General features: G+C 49.9%; 1 protein-coding gene across 4 annotated transcripts in view; it reads right to left on the bottom strand.

The window, feature by feature from the left end:
- Positions 1–343: 343 nt before the first annotated feature.
- LDB3 (LIM domain binding 3) overlaps positions 344–21,287 on the bottom strand; it is a 57,258-nt gene continuing 36,314 nt past the window's right edge. For 3 of the 4 annotated variants that reach the window (XM_007458357.1, XM_007458355.1, XM_007458356.1), the window contains 6 exons: positions 18,628–18,770; positions 12,940–13,354; positions 11,571–11,751; positions 10,835–10,955; positions 5,792–5,907; positions 354–443 (listed from right to left, as the gene is read on the bottom strand). In XM_007458357.1, the coding sequence (XP_007458419.1) occupies positions 354–443; positions 5,792–5,907; positions 10,835–10,955; positions 11,571–11,751; positions 12,940–13,354; positions 18,628–18,770 (1,066 nt within the window). Of the gene's footprint in view, positions 444–5,791; positions 5,908–10,834; positions 10,956–11,570; positions 11,752–12,939; positions 13,355–18,627; positions 18,771–21,287 lie in introns of all 4 variants that reach the window. The other variant, XM_007458354.1, reaches the window with a different exon arrangement.

Here is a 21,287-nt window from a genome sequence, read left to right as displayed (position 1 = left end):
GCAGAAGGCTGCAGATTCTCCATAACTGCTCTGAGCTCTGTCCCTGCTCTGGTGACCTCAGGGAAGTGTATCGTGTGGGGAAAGTTACTTTTTCTTTTTCACTTTTGAGTTCTTGGAATTCTGTCCTCAGTGTTTGGAGTACAATTCCAGTCTTGGATTAATTACTAGCTTGGTTCAGGAATCTTCATTTGGCTTCTAGTCTGAACTATGCAAATACACAATCTGTGTGCAGAAGAAAGGACTAAAATTATACTTCAAAAGGGCTCAGTCACTTCCTGTCTTCTCCCTTTTCCCCCCAAAAAGAAACATCAGCCTCCTTGAATCCTTCATTGCCAGCAGACACCCTGGGCTCACTACACGTTGATGGCGTGTGCATGCTTCTTGCACAAGGGTTTGTCCTTCTTGGAGTAGAATGGCTGCCCCTCCAGATTCACGTGGCAGACCTGGGACAGAGAACAGATAGGCATGAGACAGCCCATGAGGCAGGGGGACACAAACAAAAGATTTCAGCCACCGCTTTAAGACAAAGTGCTGTCACAGGCAGAGGGGAGAAAAGGCAACAGCCTGCTTCTCCCTACCCACAAGTGCTTGACAGCTAAAGCAGTGTAGATGCGTTGAGCTATCTAAAAGTCAAGACTTCCAAAGAGGAACATGCAATAAACTCAAGTTAAATTAAATTAAATTAATGGAATACGGAACATATACACAATAAGGTGATCAACTGATGCTATCCAAAATTTATAAGGAACCAATACAAATTCGTAAGTCAATATCCACAGAAGTGATTAACACCTAAAGAAATATAAAATGTCAGAAAAAGGATCCTCACTAATAATTAAAGGAAAAATTAATTAAAACCTCCATGAGATATCACTAGACACCTGTTAATCTAGCAAAATAAATAAAACAAAAAGCCTCAATAGCTTGTCACCTTTAACCTTATATGACTGGAGCCAGAAAATGAAAAAAAAAAGTAATCAGTCAAAAGTCAGCAATGCCAAAAGGGGATCAGGCCTACTTGTCACTGCTAGGGACACATGAATCAGCGCAGCCTTCTGCAGGGGATGTGGCAACACTGAAGAGAAGCCATGAAGATGTCCCTGCCCTGTACCCCAGTAACACCACTCTGGAGAACTTCATCTTGCAGCAACTATTGCACAGAACAGGAAAGCAACATATGCTCAACTGCAAACTGAAAAACTACTAATATTTCTCTCAATGGGGAGATGATTAAGTTAATTTTTATGGTGCATTTTTCCAATGACAGGCCACCACGAAAAAATAAATCAAATATGGCAAAGTGTATGCAGGAAAACACTGACTGAAAAAAGAAAGAGGCAAAATTATACATCCCCGTGATGACAACATATGAGTGCAGTTTGAAGATGCTGACAAAACAAAAAGAAGGGAGATCAGTAATATTTGTTGAGACTACTGCAGGTCAAGTACGATGCCAGACACTGTATACATGGTCTCATTTTTTTTGTTTTATCTTATTTTAGTTTTGACTGTGTTGGGTCTTCGTTGCTGCATGCGGGCTTTCTCTAGTTGCAGTGAGCAGGGGCTACTCTTCGTGGTGGTGCACGGGCTTCTCATTGCGGTGGCTTCTTTTTGTTGCAGAGCACGGGCTCTAGGTGCACGAGCTTCTGTAGTTGTAGCATGAGGGCTCAGAAGTTGTGGCAAGTGGGCTCTATAGCACAGGCTCAGTAGTTGTGGCACACAGGTCCAGTCACCCCACAGCATGTGGGACCTTCCCGGACCAGGGATCGAACCCGTGTCCCTTGCATTGGCAGGCTGATTCTTAACCACTGTGCCGCCAGGGAGGTCCCTACATGGTCTCCTTTAATTCCCACAAAAACTTTATGGGATAGGTATGACTGTTCCCCATTTCACAGTTGAAAGCTGAGGCTCAAAGAGCCCAAGGGTCTTGCTCAAGTCACAGACCTAGAAAGTTGTAGAACCTGGACATCCATATTCAGGTCTGCGAGACTCCAGTTCTAAGCTCATTCTCCCCACACCTCATAGCAGAGAGGAGGTGTTTACTTGAAATTGTTCTGGGTTTACGGACTTGTATCGAGGTAGTTCACTAAGCTTGCTGGACTACCAGTATGAGGTCTGGTCCTGGGTGGGCAATCTGCCAATTGCCAGTCAGCTGGGAAGTCACATAGGCTGGGACAGGCCCTAGCCTCAGAGAGGGCACTGAAGATCCCCAGTGGGGAGCAGAATTGGGGACCACATCCGGGACACTGACATGAGAGGAAGTGCAGGTGGAATTCCCAGGTACAGGTAAGCATGAGGATAAGAAATCACCCTTCCGAGATGAGCTTGGCCCACTGAGCATGTGTCTGCTCCAAGAAAGCTGGAAAGAAAAGTGGCATCATGGCGGTCCCAAGAGTGAGGCCCTGATGGCCCAGTTGAGGATGTTATACCTGAGATCACACAGGGCTGCCAATGGGCTCTGGAAGCCAATGACCTGAGAAAGTGTCTCAAAACATCCCAGGTAGATGCAGTGATACTGAGTGTAACCAGGCTCCTGTGGTGGCCTCAAGCTGTGGTGACAGCTTGGAGACAAGTCTAAGATGGTGGCACCCAAGATCCAGCTGGTGAGGATGGGTTTTGGGAGAGACAGAAAGGCAGCTCTGGAATGAGTTGGCAAGGAGCTGCTGGTCAACAGCCGGGGCTCTGGCTAGGAGACCCTGCCTGGTCTGAGACAGTGCTGGTTGCTTGTGAAAACTCTGGATGAGTCAGGCTGGAGAGGGTGTTGGGAGACTGAGGACCAAGGAGTGAGGAAAGGCCAGAGCCTCAGAGGTGGCTCACTGATAAGATGAGACTGAGGGAAAGAACTGTCAGAGAGGTCGTACTCAGTGCCTTGGGCCAGGAGCCTGCAGGTGGGATGCAAGGGGGCTCCATGGTGGAGGAGGCCTCCAACCTACCCAGCACAGCGGCACAGCAGAGATGGTCCAACCCCCAGGCTCTGTGGTCAAGTGGCAGCAGGGCCTGGCTGGGAAGGAGTGGTGGCCATAGAGTGCTGACGACAGAGTGGAAGGCGATGAAATAGGCCAGCTGCAGAGGCCCCTCGACTGCCCACAAAAGTTACACCACATCACATCCCTTCCTGGTACCCACACCAACTAGATACCAACTAGACTTAAAGGAGAAGAAGGGCCAGTAAGACATCTTTCCCCAACTAAGGTAGGACTCACATCCTTTCCATTAGAACTCAAGTGCCAAAGCCAGACAGGAGGTAAACCCTCACCCTGACCCACACTGTCCTTCTCAGCCTTCATTTTATGTGCTTGGGACTTTAGAGATGTTGTCTTGTTCTGTACATTAATTGCTCATATATGTCAGCTTTGTTTTCCTTTCAAGATTCTAAATTCCTTGAAGGTAGAGACTTGTTCTGGGAGACTTTCGTATTCCCAAAACTCAACTGAATTAGTCTGAAGTATGTGCTCCCCTGAGATCTAACTGATGGGAAAACAGTATGTCAGACGCAAGAGCTACTCCTGATCTTCCTTTCTTACTAGTTGTTTTTTTTTTTTTTAAGTTACAGGAAAATATATGCTCATTAAAAGTGATTTGGAAATACAAAGTGATGGAAAAAGGACCAAAGAAAACAAAACCCTGAAAGTTTTCCAATCAAAATATTGCTTTCCAAAAATTAAACCATATTCCACTTTGATATAGCTTCATGGGGCAGTGAGTACTACGCAGGGCTAGTTTGGGGGAAGGCATAACGATTCTCTGTGCTGACTCTCCAGAGGACGGGATCTGACTGGTTTCTTTGGGCAGACCCTCTGGGCAGTGCTGTGGGTCTTTCACACCTGACTGGAACTTATCTGTAATCTCAGCCTGAACAACCCCAGGCTTTACAGCTTCTTCTTGTCTCTCTCTGGGACTTGTGCCATCATGACTCAGCCAAACACGGCAAGCTTGAGGGAGCAGACCCATGCTCACCTTTGCATGATTCCCTCTCCATGTGACACAGACCTCTCATCAGCCTGCCTTTGGAGAACAGGCCTTCTACGCCTCTGTCTTCCCTGGACCTCCTCCAAGTCTCTTAGATCTTTCTAGAAGTGGGGTAACCAGATTTGCAGGCAGCATCTTAGGATCAGACAAGCCATGGCTTGAAGGTAAGGGTCAGAAAGCCCTGTACGGTGCCTCGCTGAGCTGTGGCTCTTCAGGGGACAACCCCAAAGCCGGTATATTTATATTGTTGTCCCTTTTTGGAGGGGAGGTCCTGATATAGTTTAAGGACCCTAGAAGGCAATTAGAGAATCTGTTCAAAGGGCTGGAAAAAGTGTTATGGTTTGAACTGTGCCGCCCTAAATTCACATGTTAAAGTCCCAGTCCCGAGTACCTCCAGCCTATCCAGCACAGGGACATAGCAGTGACCTTATTTGGAAATAGGGTCTTTGCAGACTAAATTAAAACTGAGGTTAAGATGACGACATATGGAGTATGGTGGGCCCTTAATCCAATATGACTAGTGTCCTTATAAGAAGGGAAGAGACAGAGACAGACACCCGCACAGAGGAGAGTGTCATGCGAAGACACAGACACACAGAGGGAAGGCAGCTTTGTGACAATGGAGGCAGAGTTTGCAGTTATGCAGCTACAATTCAAGAAACACCAAGCATGGCTGGCAACCACCAGCAGCTAGGAGAGAGACAGCAGGTCCCTGCTGACATCTTGAATTTGGACTTCTAGCCCCCAGAACTGTGAGAGAGTAAGCTTCTGTTGTTTAAGCTATTCGATTGTGGTACTTTGTCACGGCCGCCCTAGCAAACTAATATATGAAGTGAATACAATGCACCCCACAGATGGGAGGGGATATAGAAATGAAGCATAAAAGCTGAAGTGAATTGCAGTAAACATTATGACTATGGTTGTCCTATGTCGTAAGTCTATAATAATTGTTCAAGTTGAAACTATGTAGACCTTTCACACATTCCCAAAATTTACCTTGAGCAGCTCTGGTAAAAAAAAAAAAAAAAAAAAAAAAGCTGTAGTAGTACACTGATTTTCCCAAATAAAATTTACTCAATTATAGACTCACATTACGGGGCTTTATCAGGGACGACTGTTTTCTAATTCTAAATGCAGACTCTAAATGTCGGCAGGCTCATTGCCCTGTCCCTTCCCTTCCAAAGCCCTTGGAAGGAAAACGTCAATCTCACGGTAAAAATGACCTGGCTGTTCAGCAGAAATCAACTGCACATGGTTAATACTTAATCTAGGGCTTATCTCCTGGCAACTATATATCGAGAACAGGACCATTTAGGAAAATGAAATGATACTCAGCCCTGATTTCTAAAGGTTCAGTCAAAAGAAAACTTATCTCAGCTTTTCATAGGATTAGTCAATAAGCTCCAATCTAGTGTTCATGGTGAAAATTTAGGGGAAAACCGTTGAATCACGTCATCATATCTTAAACGACCTATAACCGTGGGAAGCCACCTGCCCCTATTAAATCCCAACATCATTCACTCCTCCCACCTATTGAGAGCATTGCTGCTGAGGAAAGCTGCTAGTTTGCCAGATCCTAAGACACTCTTCTGTCTTTAATGAAGTGGAGAGTAACAAAGCCATATTGGTTAATAAATCATTATTAGTAATAAAACTTTGCTCAGCTGTGACATATCAAGGCATCATGGTATTTGCCGGCTTTTAAAAATGACAGAATATTAGAATGCCAGGGTTGAAAGGGATGTAAAGGGTTGGTCATCTGGCCCCACTTGGCCCCTCCTGCCTCTTCTCAGAAAGCCAGAATCCCATGCAAAAAACATACTGCGCAAATGAAGCAGGTGTCGTGCCAAGTATGCCCCAGGGCTTCGATAAACTTGTCACCGGCCTCTACGGGGAAATCGCAACCGTGACACTTCGTGCTGAACAGATTGATGTAGTCTGAAATGAAAGGCAGAGTAAGGATCAGGCATCCAGGCAGGCTGGGAGGAGTGTCCCAGCCACATCGACCCAATGTCAGAACAACCCCCCAAATCACTGGGCTGGGGGCAGTGGATGAAACCTAATTGGTTACTTGACATCTTGCAGACAAAATACTCAGTTACATGATTGGTTTTTTCCTTTTCCAATAATTTGCACTGGTGTGGTGCAGATTCAGGCTTAGTCACCACCCTGTGCTGGTTTGATCTGCAAACACTTTCTGGAACTGTCATCAACTTTCTGCAGGGTGATTTTCTCCTCTGCTCTGTCACCTCTTACGGTCCAAACAGACCAATCCCAAAAAAGAAAAAAAAAATCCTATTTCCCAGCAGCTCTGCTTATTTTGGAAGAGTGAGAGACTTTAACATTTTTTAGAGTTGTAGCATGTTCTTTGCTTGGTCATTCTTCTGTCATCGGGCATCTGTGTTGATAATAAATTTTCACTACTAGAAACAATACCTGAGCTACTTTGTTGGGACATGTTCCCCTCCCCCAGCCAAAGAGATAATAATACCAAACATTTTTTACATAATGCTTTACAGTTTACCAAGCATCCTCACGTAGATTTTATTATTTGCTAGTATCTCAATGTCAAGGTCTATGTATTAGTTTTCTTTTTTTTTTTGCGGTATGCGGGCCTCTCACTGTTGTGGCCTCTCCCGTTGCGGAGCACAGGATCCGGATGCGCAGGCTCAGCGGCCATGGCTTACGGGCCTAGCCGCTCCGCGGCATGTGGGATCTTCCCGGATGGGGGCACGAACCCATGTCCCCTGCATCGGCAGACGGACTCTCAACCACTGAGCCACCAGGGAAGCCCTATGTATTAGTTTTCTTTGTACTCCCAGCACAGTGCCTGGCACACAAGTCAGTACCCAACACATGTCAAATGAATGAGTGAATGGATGAATCACTGAGTCAATAAATTAATGAATAAACTTAATCTTGGCGAAATTGTTTTTGTTCTGTTTTGCGGATGAGGCTGGAAGAGGTGAAGGGCCTAGCCAGAGCCACACAGGTGAGACAGCGGGCCAGGCCTGTGCTTCTCAGCCCCAGTTCTCCGGGCCTGGTAGTGGGCAGCACTCCCATTGCACTCACTGTAGAATTCTCCCAGATTCTTCTAGAAGAACCTTGATGCCTTTTACAAAGCCTTCATTCCCCTAGAAGTGTACTTGTCTCTCCACAGCTCTGCCACAGTTGGCTTTTCCTTACAGAGGTTTTCCGCTCAGATCTCCTTGTGGACAGTATGCCTAGTCACTGTCTCAGACCACCTGCTGAGAGTCAACGTGAAGTGGGGGCTATGAACTTAGGTTCTGAAGAAAGAAAGACCTGGGCTCAAATCCCATCTCTATCCAGGAATTGTTCAAATCTGGGGCAAGTCATCTAACTTCTCAGTGCCTCAACTTTCTCATCTATATAATGGGAATAACTATGCTACCTAACTCATGGGGCTGTTATTCAGTTATCTATTTGCCATGGAGCTTTTTAGGTAAGTTATATCTCTTGCATATTTTTTTCCAATGTATGGTTTCCCCTTCGGGGTTTAATTATAGTTGGTCACGCAAATGCTCTTATATACATCACAGTCCATCAATCTTGTTTCTGATAAAATACTTCATTTCTTCAGTGGGCAAAAATCTGTTGCCTCACCAGAGCTAGGAAAACATCATTCTGCTTCCTTTAGAGAATTATGGCAGGTTTATGGTTCACTCTGTGCTCTGTGGGAACTTACTAGTGTGGCGTGAGAAGCAGGGCTATAGGCTAACCCAACTCCACTCAAGGGCAAGCCCTGCACCCCACTTCTGAATTCTCTCTCATTCTGCCCAGTTGGTCTCCAGATGCCCTGGATTCTCTCCTCCATCTTCATGCCACTGTATGAACTGGATCCTGGGCTTGGAAAACCCTTCCCACTTTGTCTACCTGAATCTCTGCAGTCCTTTGGGCTGCCTTCCTTCTGGAAGGACCTCATCCCCATCCCACCCAAGAGAGATGAGACAGCATTCCTGAGAGCTTCTCCTGGGCTTCTCTCCCTCCCCATTCCTTCATTCATTCATCCATCTATCTATTCATTATCCCTTAACTGTCCATTTATGTGCCAGCATATCAGACATTGATGGGTCTGCTTGAGGTTTTTCAGGGCAGAGTCTTCTGCTCTATGCTTAGCACCCTTCACAGGAACTGGCACACATTTGATGGATAAATGATGAGTGAACAAACAAAGAGATGTTTCAGAAAATCTTGTTAAATAGTGATCCCTTCTCCTGTTGTGCAGCCTACGTTTTTTCACAGATTAAGCTCTTTCAATGGCTCGAATTTATTTCTGGAATGTCTAGTCCTGCCTACTGATTAATTTTTTTGTTTTAAACTTGATTTTGTACTATCTGGAAAATTGCCACTTTGTTCTATAATTTGGTATCACAGGTGTGACCCTAGTACATTTTTTAAAATTAATTTATTGGCCGCACCCCACGGCCTGTGGGATCTTAGCTCCCCAACCAGGGATTGAAGCCACGCCCCCTGCATCGGAAGCGCAGAGTCTTAACCACTGGACTGCCAGGGAAGGTCCCTAATACATTTTTTTAAAAAGCTGGTATTTTCCTCATTTATTCTACAAAAGGGGAATGTGATTGGTATTAAATAAAGTTTGTGCATGGGCCTTTCCCACCAGGAAAATAATCTAGTTTCTCATTTATGTATTCCTTCCTTTATTTCTCCTATTAGGTCTTTATAATTTTCTTTGGGACTGGAGGGAGAGGGGAAAAGGGGAGTTGTTTAATTGGTACAGAGCTTCATACTTGCAAGATGAAAAAATTCTGGAGATCTGTTTCAGATCAATCAACAGTGTGAATATACTTAACACTACTGTACTGTACACTTAAAAATGGTTAGGATGGATACATGTATATGTATGGCTGAGTCCCTTTGCTATGCACCAGAAACTATCACAACATCGTTAATCGGCGATACTCCAATATAAAATAAAAAGTGAAAAGCCAAAAACAAAAACAAAAACAGAACAGTTAGGATGGTAAATTTTATATGTGTATTTTTTCCCCCACGATAATTAAAAAAAAAAAAAGACAAGGTCAGAACCAAACACAGTGTCCCATGGTACGGGGACAGGGGCTGACTCTGATATTTTATCTCTAGGGCAGGTTAACCAACAGGCTTGACTTGACCTCACTGTTGGACCATCTAGCTCTCCTTTCTTTACTTTGTTTATAAGAATATCACCCTTTATCACATTCGACAAGCATATTAAATTTCTAATGCTCTTTCTAAAATAAAAATTAAATTGTGTTATTTCTTTACTTAAAAAATCACAGTGACTCCCATTGCTTAAGGAAGTGGTTTCAAACTGTGCTTCTTGGAGAGCTGTGGGTCTCCGAGAACCATTACAGAGCTGTGCACCCATTATCTCAGTTAATCCTCACAACAGCCTCTGAGAGTTAAGTGAAGGAGAGACTCAGAAAGGGCAAAAGCCTCCTGTCCATGGTCACACAGCCTGGGAGTGGCCCCTGCGGGCCTTCAGTCAGGGTCTCTCAGCGTGCCTAAGGCTGAGGCTAAATCTGCTTCCTTGCTGTCTTTTCTTAACAGTAGACCATCCCTTTCCTGGGTCTTCTTAATCAAAACATCATTTTTGAAAATCTTTTTGAGGGGGGGTGCTAGGGAGAGGAGCACTGGTAATAGTGTTAATCTATCATTCTTTCACAAGCCTCACGCATCAGTTGTGGCTTATCACACATTATGAAAGTTATAATGCTTTTAGTCGACTAACAATAGCAATTTGTATTGGTACCACAGCACTTTCATTAATTACCAATCATCACCATTTCCTCCTAAGAAGGGAAAAGACTGGTGTTATCTTCTCCCTTTTACCGATATGAACTCTGAGTCCAGAATGACTGAGTGACTTATTTAAAGTCATTCGGTGAGCCTCAGAGCTGGAAAGAGAATTCACCAGTACCTCAGAACCCAAGAAGTTTCTTTTATAATTTATTGTCAGGGGGAAAAAGAGTTTTATTTTGTTTTCCTTTTCCCCCTGAAGAACTGGAATGTTTTCTCCTTTCTGGTTTTAAAGTAAACTAACTTCCTGTGTTTCTCTTTTTGCTCTCACATTTGCTACCCAGTCAGTGCAGCTCTGTGATTCTTCATAATCAGCATGTTTCCTTTTCCCTCTTCTTCTTGGTGCTGCTTTGCTAGTTCTACTGTTTTAACTTTCATGTTTTTGTTACCTTTGTTGGAACCTGCCTCAAATCCTTATCTGAAAGAGGCAGGCTATGAATAAATGAGCGTGTGAATGTGTGAGTGACTGAATGGCTAGTTAGCCAGGATGCCCAACTCTAACAGATGGCTTTGTCTTCAGAATTTACCGTGATTGACTCCAAGTTACAAGATAACATATAGCGTATGGGGAGAACAGAGAAACTCCGAATTCAGACAGGGAGTTGGCTGGACTCTGAAGGAGCATCAAAGTCTGGTAAACATCACAGGAGCTGGGAGGGGACCTGCATGTACTTGACGAGTTCCGAAGTTTCTTTGGTTTAATCCTCACCACAACTCTGGGAGGCAGGTGTTGATCTCCCCCTCTTACAGATGGGGAGAGTGAGGCTCAGAGAAGTTTAGTAACTCAATCAGGGTTACAAAGCCAGCCTGAAACGGAGCCTGGAACAGAACCTAGGACAAAGGCCGGTGCCAAAGCCTTTTCAGACAAGACCTTGTGGTCTTCAAATCAAAATCATCTGAAAGGTTTCCCAAGCGGTCACAAGATGCCGACTTGTGGCGCACATATTTGGTGCGGGGAAAACAGCACAGATTGAACGTGTGTGAAAGGGAACTCCTACCCCTTTCTCCCAGACTGTGGGGCCTCCCCACAGCACAGAGGTCCTACCTTTCTCACAGTAGGGCTCCCCGTCTTCCATGTGGAAGAGGCTGTTCCCGAAGGGCTTCTTGCAGGCTGCACAGACAAAGCAGGTGGTGTGCCACGTCTGTCTCAAGGCATGCATCACTTCCTGGGGAAAAGAGCCTTAGCTCAGGACAGAAAGGTCCAGGAGGGAGAAGGAAGCAGGCTTAACTTCCACACCAGCCCCGGTCACTGCCGGAGCATCCCATCAGGGAGCAGGGCAGGAGAGCCCAGGAAGCGGGCCTTGGACACACCGAGGAAGGCTAGGGGAGGCAGAGGAGAGGCTGCTACTCGTGCAGCACTTGCTGGGTGCCAGGTTCTGTGTGTGCTTCCATCAGCTGTGATGCTTCACCCTCCCACCCAACCCGGGAGGGAAATACTACGTGTCACCGCCATTTTACCAAAGGGGCATCGAGGGTCAAAGCCACAAGCAGGTGCACGGTGAGGTCAGGCTATGAAGCAGTAACTTGCTTTGCAGAAGCTCTGCCACCACTTCAAGCTGTGTGGCCAGGGATGTGGCCCACGGATCTCTTGCTTGAAGTTCATTTACTCCCTAGTTCATTGGTGGCAAACCAACTCCCTTCTAGGATAGAAATGGAGTTGTTCTTGCTCTGTTAGCACAGCAACTTCTTGGCTTCCAAATAGGACCCCACAACCTTGCGGAGGAGGAGAGATTGGTTGGAAAAGAGACAAGGGTCAGAGGAGAGGAATGCGGCCCACTTACCCCCATGATTTTGGTGTTGCACTTGGCACAGACCGGGGCAAAGAACTGCTCATAACACCGCTCACAGTAAACGTTGTTCTGCTCCTCCACAAAGCACACGTCTGCCAGGGAGGTCTTGCAGTAGGCACAGTTGAACTCTTCTGGGTGCCAGGAGCGGCCCATGGCTACCAGAAAGGGGCCCCTGGGGAAGCAGAGAATAGTACCTCCTCTAAGGCAGCCCCCAAAGCTTAAGACCAGATATTTCAAAACGCTCAACAATATTCACACTTTGACCCTATAACGCTATAACTTCTGTGACTGTTCTAATGAAATAACAGGAAATTCAGATAAAGCTCCATGCAAAAAGATGTTGTTTCATCACTTGCAACGAACAGAGATGGGGAAGCAACTCGAACATCCACTAGCAGGGGACTGGGTAAGTATATTATGGAATATCCACTAGGTTGACTACTGATAATTGTAGTAAGAAGAGCAATGATGACGGTGCTAATGGCTATCATTTATTAAGTGCTTACTCTGTGCTAGGTACCATTCAAGAAGAAATTTCCATTATTTAACGTGTTTAATTCTCACAACAATCCTATGAAGCAGGTACTATTACGATACCCATTTTCAGATAAGGAAACTGAGGTACAGGGATGTTAAGTAAGTTGTTCAAGGCTATAGGGCTAGTATGGTAGACCCAGGACACAAATCTGGCTCCAGATTAGTAGTCAGACAGTGGGACTGAAGAAACGCTTTATGTTCTAATTTTTACTTTTCTGAATTTTCTAATTCTTCTCTAATGAGTATATTTTTTCTAATGATACTTTATTTTTAAATAGAAGTGTATTTTTCATATACACAAGCCCACCCCCAACACACATATGCACATACTATAAACATACTATATTCAAACAAGTACCACCCATGATCCTTGGCCTCTAAGCATGAAATGACTTGTTTTCCTTTTAGTGTGGCAGATGCCCACCAAAGCCCTGAGCAGCATGGGCTTGTCTGTGGACAGACCCAGGAGTACCTCGAAAGGAAGGAAAGCTGGGTCAAAACTAGCACTGTCAGCCAGCTTGCAACAGGCCCAGTAAATCTACCATCCAGACCTGCAATTCCCAGAACCCAGCCTTAGCCCAAGGGGGCGGTGCTGGCACAGGCACCATGCTGGGAGCTTCACCCACTCACCTCGTGGAATCCTCCCAACTCCCCAGGGAAGTGGGTATCACACAGGTATGGAAGCTAAAGCTCAGAGAGGGTCAGACCAGATGGCAAGCCAGAGGGACCTGAGGCTGTCCTGCATGCAGCCTTCTCCCTACATCTGCCCTCCCGTCCCCCACTCGTCCCAGCACCCCAGCACAGGGGCACAGCTGGCCCTTACCGGATGATGCTGTTGCAGTGGCCACAGAGTGGAGTCCTGCTGCTGGCTGGGAAGCGCTCCGCCCTCTGGACGGTACCCCTGGCAAGGGGGGACACCTGCGGAGCCGGTGGTGCGTTGTACGCAGGGCCCCCTCGGGGCAGGCCTTGCTTGCTGACCGTGGTGGTGCTCTTGCCAGGGGCAAACTTCTGAGAGAAGCTGTCGTCTGTCACCCATGGGGGACGGCTGGCAGACTCCGCAGGGCCCCCGCTGTAGGGTGCAGGATTATAGCTTGGGGCTGGCGAGGGGGTATAGGCTGGTGCTGGGGAGGGGGAGTAGGCGGGGGCAGGGGAAGGGGTGTAGGCGGGGGCAGGGGAGGGGGTGTACGGGGTTGGACTGTAATTGGCCCCTGGGGATGGGCTGTAGGTAGATGCAGGCACTGCAAGCCAAAAATACCCAAAGAAAAATGTGTCAGGAATTCATTTCTCCCAGCTTCCCCCGCCCCCAGCCAGAGAACTGGAAAAGACAACTTTAATATTAGAGCAGCACAATGCCAGTTTTTACAGGAGACGCGTCCCTGAACTTCTTGATGGCCTCGATTTGAAGTTGCAGCAGGGAGCCAAGGGAGATAAACAGCCGTCGGAGCACAGCCCTCGGGAGCTTGGACAGGGCTGGGAAGGGACAGGGCTATAAATATCTGCAGCCGTGCGGGGTGCGGCTCTGCCAGGCCTTGGCTGCCAGAGGCCTGCAGGAGACAGGCACGGGGGCAGGGGTGGCCGGGCCAGGCTCATATCTGGATCCCCTGGGCCAGGAAGAGGGTGGGAGTGGGTCAGCTTGGCCTTGACTGGAAGATGCCTTTGCGCTCTGACCAGTGATTTGACATTTGAAATGCCTCAATCGCAAGCATTTGCTGAACCTCGACCTAGTCCAGCCTTTGGGACAAAGCAGATGACGGGACAGTTAGGTTTTCAGGTTCAGGTTTCAGGTTTAGCTACAATCGTTTTCTTGAAAAACAGCTTGGCTTGATTTGTACTGGGGGGAAATTCCATTTTGGTTTCACTTGGGTGGTGGGTCTTGAAGGCAGTATTCGGAGGGAAGCTGGGCAGAGATGCTGGGGTGACAGAGCCTAGGTGTAGCTGCTCCCTCAGCCTGTGGCTGCTTCTGGGGGACACATGCTCCCCCTCATCACTTTGGTGGAAACTGATTTAGGGCGGCAACACAAAGGAGCATAGCAGCCGCTCACCCAAAGCCCTCCGAGGCCTGGGCCCTCAAAACCCAGGTTTCTAAGTTTTGCTGCCTCCCATTGTAAAGCCAGCTGGGGCAGACCCAGCTGTGTCCGGCACACATGGTCTCACCAGCTTCCCCTTCTAGGGAGGGAGGTTCCAGAAGCCTCACCTCAGCTTACAGTCTGTTCCTCTGAAAAGAGGCCTCATTCCCCCTACCCCAGGAAGTGGGTCAGGGCAGCCTCCCTCCCCATTCCTGAGTCTGGCCTGGTGAATGGACTGTGCTGATAGATGCTGAGGCAGCCCCCAACAGGCTCCAGCCTGGAAAGGAAGGACATTCTCAGGGCTAAAGTTTCCGGCCTGGCCTTTGGTGTCTCCCCCACTGGTTCCCCTAGATTACCTTAGGTGGCCTGTGCCCTGCTGCTCCAACCCCATACCTTCTACTCCCATATGTCACCCACTTCAGAGGTGGGTGACAGGGAAACCCCCGTGCTGGGAACGGATAGGGACCAGGCCTGTGTTATTGAAAGCAGAAGGGCCCTGCCCTAGAGCCATCCTGGGAGTGACGCTGGCTTCCAAAGGTAAAACTTTCTCCATAAGGAAATCTTCCCACTTACTAAGAGGGTGGGCTAGGCACGTAACAGGTCATCTGGGTTAATCCCTTTTACAGTTGAGGTCACTGAGGCTCAGACAGAGTTAGTAAGTGGCAGAGTGAATTTCCAAAACCATTCTTTCTATCACCCCAAGCTGCCTCTGTAAAAAACAGAAGTCCAAGTTCCAGAAGATTGGGTGCACCACGTTATGCACCCGAGTACCTATCAACCTGGAGGAGGCTGCATGGTCTGGCATGTAGCACAGCCATCAAGAGCCCTGGGTTCAGGTCCCAGCTCTACAACATCCGGGCTGTGTGTCCTTTGGCAAGTTCCTTAACGTCTCTAGGCCCAAATTTCCTCGTCTAAAAATGGCTGTAATAATTCTTAGTACCTCACAGCATTGTTATAAGGATGATGGGAGATAAGAACTATAAAGGCTTTGCCTTGTACCTGGCACTGTGTATGTGTCATTAAATGCTAGTGAAGATGGTGAGGAGAGTGACTCCTGGGGCTCATGGTCCAGATGAACTGTCAGCTCATCTCACAGCTTGATGGTCACCTGAGGGATCCCAGCCCAGGGAGACTGTGGGATATAGGCGGTGGGAGATGTGGCACCCCTGAAGTCAGTAACCTGGAACTGAGTCTAATCGTCAGTGGTGGTAGGTATGACATCCCTGCCTGCCTCACAGGGTGGGGACCTACTGGAGTGACATGTTGCATGCACTAGTAAACCTGTGAAGCCCATATCTGAGGTGTTGTCACCCTCCCTAACAAGCTTGCATAGCTCCCAAGTGCCTGGAACAGAGGGTCTCAAAATGCTAGAGCAGCTTCAGCCCTCTCTGAATAATGGGGTTCTGAGCAAGATCTTATTTCCTTTTTTTTTTTTTGTAAAGTGGGAGGGGGGGGGATCTCTGCTAAAAGGGATTAAGAATGAAAGCCCTAATCCTGTGTTATCCAATACATAGCCCTATGTGGCCATTAAGCACTTGAAATGCGGCTAGTCCAAACTGAAACATGCTATAAATATAAAATACACACCAATTCTTAAAGACAGTACAAGAAAAGAAAGTAAAATATCTCACTAATAATCTTATATTGATTGTTCATTGAAATATTTTTAATATACTGAGTTAAATAAAATATATTAAAATTAATTTCACCTGCTTCCTTTTAAAAAGTGTGGCTACTAGAAAATGTATCGTTATTAGACAGTGCTGCCCTAATCAGAACAACGGTTACCAAGTACTGACTGCTTCCACATGCCAGGGCCTTTATGTGCACTATTTCATGTAATACTCGCTGCAATCCAATGAGGCAGATAGTACTTGCAAGTCTATTTTACAGAAGAGGAGTTGAGGCTTGGAGAATTTAAGAAACACCGAGCTGAAACTGGCACTCAGGCAGCAGGTCTCAACTCCAGATTCTCTGCTTAACCACTCCCTAGGCAGCAAAACAAGGTTTAGCATGCCCCTTCCAAATCGGGCCCTTGCCCACTTCCAGCTTCCCTCCAGCAACACTAACCCTATTCCCTTTGCCTGGCAGCCATTCTCTTCCCTCCTCGGAAGGCCTTCCAGACTCCATGATCCACCCCCCTTTTCTAAATCCCCACCACACGAAGGTCTCAGCAGGTCAGAGGCACCCGGCATCTGGGCCCGGGTGGGCTGCTTCCTTGCCCAAGACTACACCCTCCCAGAGCTAGGGCCCTTCCCTTCTTCGAGGCGCAGGCCGGCAGCTTCCCTCAGCCATCAGGTCCCCGGTGAAGAGCTGCTGCTTCCCAGTTCCCTTCCCTCTGCGCCCTTCAGCCTGGCTGGCCCCACCATCCCCGACGTGCCAGGAGAGAGACTTGATATCCCATCTGCGAGCCCTGGGCTGTTGCTATTTCTGCTTGACGGAATAAAGCCCGTCCAAATTAGAAGGTGATATTTCATCTCTAATTAGCAAGTTCAAAAGCCCCTATCGCACTCGTTGGCTCGGGAATGCGTAATTAAACAAGGTGATTTCTGACTCACTCCAGGTCGGGCCCGGCTCCGGCGAGCGCACAGCCCCCGTGGGGGTGGGGGTCGGGGTGAAAGTGGGGGGCCCTCTGCCCACGGCCCTCTCCCGGGCCCCAGGTGCTCCGGAGAGCGGCCACCCAGCCTCGGCGCAGGCGATAAGATCTGGGCTGCGAACTCCACCCTGGACCCGGAGGAGCCCTCGCGGGGAGCTGCAGCCCGGACGGCACGCGGGCTCCCCGCTCTCCCCGGGCCCGGGGTCGGCAGTGGAGAGGAGGGGAGGGGCCCGGGTCCACGATCCTCGTTTCTCCCCACACCACCTGCCAGCCTCCCTGGGACCCCACCCTCAGGAGAGGGGGCAGAGGCAGGCCGACTCAGGCGCGCGCCGCCCGGTGGCCTCCTTCCCTCCGGGCAGGAATGAGTTAACGTCTGCAAGGCCTGGGAACTCAGCGGCGGCCTGCAGCTCCAGGGCTCCAGCACGTCTCGCCCAGCCCCAGGCTCCAGTGCCGGAAGGAGGAGGAGACAGACGCCGGCGGGGTTGGAGAGGGGGGGGCCGGCGGTGCGCGCCCCCGGAGCCGTGCCGCCCCCTGGCGGGCCTGCAGAGGAGAGCCGGCGGCTGGGGCGGGGGCGCCGAAACCCGGGGCCCGCCCCGGAAGATGCCCAGAAGGACCTGCCTGGGAGCGGAGCCCGCACCCGGGCGGAAATACTCTCCCTGCGCCCCCTCCATACGCCGCTGCTCCTCCCAACTTCTTATCACCCTACCTCCTGTGCCCCCCATCTCCGCAGAGCAGCTGCCTCCTCTACCTCCATCCGAGATTTTTCACCACAGCAGCCCGCTGCAAATTGCTTCCTAATCCTGTGGACTTTTAACCTCAGAACTTTGTGTTCTTGCTTCTGAAGAGACAGAGAAGGGCACCTCCTGTGTGCCAGGCACTGTGCTGGGTGCTTCATTTCATCCCCAGAGCACCAGGTGTACATAATATGCCTATATTTTAAGCGAGGAGATACAGGCCTGGGAGATGAACTACTTTGCCTTAGAGAGCAGAGCGGAGCCTGGCACCGGAGTCTGATGCTAAAGCCACGTCTACACGCTCAGCACTAATGTCAGAGTATATTTTATAAAACAGAGGGCTGATTGTGGCTCCTCTGCCCTACACATCAAGTCAGCTCCCCCAAGCAAGGTGCTTCCTGCCTCAGTCCCTGTCTTATGTTCATTTAAGTTCACTGAGCAGGGGCATGCAGGGGAAGGAGGGGTCTAAGCCAGCCCGAGAACTGCCCTGGAGCTCTGGGGGAGAGGCCCAACTTTGCCTAGGAAAACGGAAGACACAGGCTGAGCCCTTGTCCCCGCAGTGATGAGAATGGGGACCAGAGCGATGGAACAGACAGCCAGTGAGGCCAGCCACCGCGAGACCCTGTGTGGGCCACTCTCCCGCCTGTCACATGTGCTCTCCATGCCTCTAGTTAGCCTGTCCCAGCTGAAGAAACCAAAGACCAGATAGGTGAGCAGTTTGCCCAGCATCACATTATGCAGTAGGTCTGTTCAAAGCCCGTGGCATTTTTGTTACAGCTGCCTATCCTCTGCCTTGAGCCAGATCCAAACTCCTGGAGGAACAAGCCCCTCCCCTCTAACCCTCTCTTCCTCACCTGGAGCCTGGAAATCCCCAGGCAGGAATGTCCTCTTCCCAAGAGCTGGGAGGCCCCATCCCTGCCTGGCACTGGCCACCTGTCTCCCCAGCGCCAGAGGCAGCTTCCATAGGATTCTGGCCCACAGTTGTAGGAAGGAAGGCTGAACCCTCATTAGCAGCACCTCTATAACCACCATCCTTCAGGGGGACGTGGCTTTGGAGCTGACCCCTGGAGCCCACGCCCAGCCTAGACAGCCTCCCTTCCCACTCTGCCTCTCACCTGGCTGGTAGACAGAAGGCCGGATGCTGGCAGTGGTGACAACCCGGGGCTTGGGTGCAGGGGCAGCTGGGGCCTCGCTGTATGTATGGGCGGCAGGTGCTGGAGAGGTGGCCACAGCGGGACTGTAGGCAGAGCCCTGGGGCCTGGAACCAAGGGGGTAAGAGTTAACAGCCAGAAGGACAGCCCCACCCGGGCCCTGGGGCCTGGAGCCACAGCAGACTGGCTCCCAGATCTTTAAGGAGCCTCTCAGGAGGAAACCTGACAAAGATGTCCCTGGGGAGCTGCCAGAGGCTGAGAAGGAAAGACCATGGAGGTCTCAGGGGGAGGAAGCTGCTCCTTGGGTGCTGAGTCTTGGTGAGTCTGGTTAGAGCAGCAGAGACACCTTGAGAAATACAGCCCATTGCTGGTGCCACCGCCTTAGGAGAGAGGGAGTAGAGGCACCAGCCAGATAGGAGCAGTGAAAACCCTTCAACCCCTGGGTAGAGACCATGGAATGGGGGCTGGAGCAGGGAAGGGGGCAGAGGAAGGAGAGAGGGGAGATGGAGATGTTCAGAGCTACCCTACTCCCTCCACCCCCTGACCTTTTGGGGCACCTCACAGCCTCAGACCACCTGGCCTCCTCCCCCTCCCCCATTCTATTGTTGCTGGAGGGAGCAGCAAAGTCTCAGGTTTCTGGGCAAGAGTGCTCTGGGGAGGTCTCATGGGAGGCCAGGAGACCCCTGCCCGCCACCCCCCCGCCCCCAACACACACACACTTAGAGGCTCCTCTTCCATACAGGATTCCTGTTGCCCTCCTCCCAGTGGAATAGCTGCCAAGAAGCCTGAAGCAGCCTTTTCCCACTTGTGACCCAGGGACCATGGGACCAAAGAGATGGAAAAACAAAAAAGTTCCAGTTCATTGCCCTCAGGAAATGCTGTGCTTGGCCTCTCCTCTTAGAGAACTAAAGGCTCCAAGAACTCCTACAGCTAAGCAGTCTGTTTAACTTTGTCTGATCCAGTGTTTCCCAATTCCATTAGTCAGTGAACCCCCCGCCTTTTTTTTTTCATTTACAACTAATGAAACCTTATAGAACATGTCCCTGGTCTCTCCCTGCATCTTTCACATCCTAACGGGGATGACATGACTACCCCCAGGGCAAATGGGGTGGGCATTGATGGGAGTGCTGGAGAAGTGAGCCCCTCAAAATATACTGACCCCTGCCCACCCGTGGCTTCCTGCCTGCCTTCCACCTGTTGCTCATGGGCCAAGGGCCTCACCATTTCTGCTGGGCAGAGTCACAGGATAAGGGAATACCTTCTTCTCTAGGGCTCTGGGAGTGGGTTGCCCTGAGCTAAGAACCCACCGCCAGGCTCCTAAATAGATTCAGAAGGGTCTGTGGTGATGTCCCAGACAATTGGAGGTAGAATGAGTCTGAGAGAGCCAGTGTCCCAGACCTGGGCACTTGCCACGCCAAGCTGCCGTGTTTCTGGCTGAATGGGGGTACTGTCTCCCCTCCCTGGGCTTGCCCTTCTCTGATATACCCCTGTTAAGACCAGTGGAGTAGGAGCCTCAGTGGAAGAGAAAGAGGCCGTGTCCAAGAGGTGCCCAGCTTCCACTGTGGCAGGAGAAGGCCAGACTGTCCCCCCAGTGGAGGATGTTTTCCCAGCATCCCAGGAACTACAGATCCTCTGCCAGAGATTGGTGTTGGGGCCGCAAGCAGAGACTTAAGATACCCAGCAAGAATTCTGAGGCCACACTGGGTGTCCATTTGTCTCCCACTGGCTCCCTCTAGCTCCATCCCAGCCCGTGTGCAAGGAGGGAAGGTAGCTGGGCCCAGAGCGTGGTTCCCTGGTCCCCTCTGCTCCAGCCTGATGCAGGGAGCCCTCCAGGTCCTTCTCCAACCTCCACCCAGGCCTCACATCTCTTTGCAAGACAAAGTAGAGGAAGGGTTTGTCCTGTTGAGGGAGTCCCGAGGGCCCCCAGACACGGAGGCCTGGAGTGGGTGCTGGAGCTTGCCCCTGAACAGGGCTGGGGCCCCAGGGATGAGGCTAGACCATCCACGGGGCCGCAGCATCTAAAGCCCCCCCTTCAAACTGGGGAGGCATCTTCTCACTAGGCAGCAGGGATATATCTTATCCTTCTCAAGGTTTGTTCTTTGTGCAGGGAGCAAGGCCTGAAGAGATTCTGAAGAGATTACCTGAAGAGATTCCGGTGTGCAGAAGGGAAGCAGCTTGCTAAATGTCCCCAGGAAGCTGGGATATGAGGAGCCCTGGAAGCCTGGGCCAGGCTCATCCTTGATGCTTGAGTTGGGCTGGGGAAAGGCTGGGCTCAGCACCACCTGGGTCACTGTGGAGCCCGGGGGTAGGGGCGCAGCACACAGGCCACTTTGCCGACCCTTCATGGGCCTTGGGCTGCACCAGGGAACTATGCACCCTCACCTAGAGCTGTGTCTTTCCAGCAAAACCCTGGGAGGGGAGTGTGGCGACTGGGAAAGCTGGCTCTGACCCCAAACACCAACTTGGCAGCTCCACACAGCCCAGAAAGAGCTGGGCCTGCCTGGCCTGTTACACTGCCTGGCGGCTCCAGAATGACCTGTCCAGCCCACCCCCTCTGCCTCCCCACACCCTTCAACACACCCCTCCCCCATCTTGGCTGAGTATCCATGAGGGCAGGCAGGAAT

This window comes from Lipotes vexillifer, unplaced genomic scaffold (genome assembly GCF_000442215.2).
Source record: "Lipotes vexillifer unplaced genomic scaffold, Lipotes_vexillifer_v1.1 scaffold437, whole genome shotgun sequence".
Lineage (NCBI taxonomy): Eukaryota > Metazoa > Chordata > Mammalia > Artiodactyla > Lipotidae > Lipotes > Lipotes vexillifer.
The sequence above is the reverse complement of the archived record's forward strand: the minus strand, read 5'-3'. Positions and strand labels throughout refer to the sequence as shown.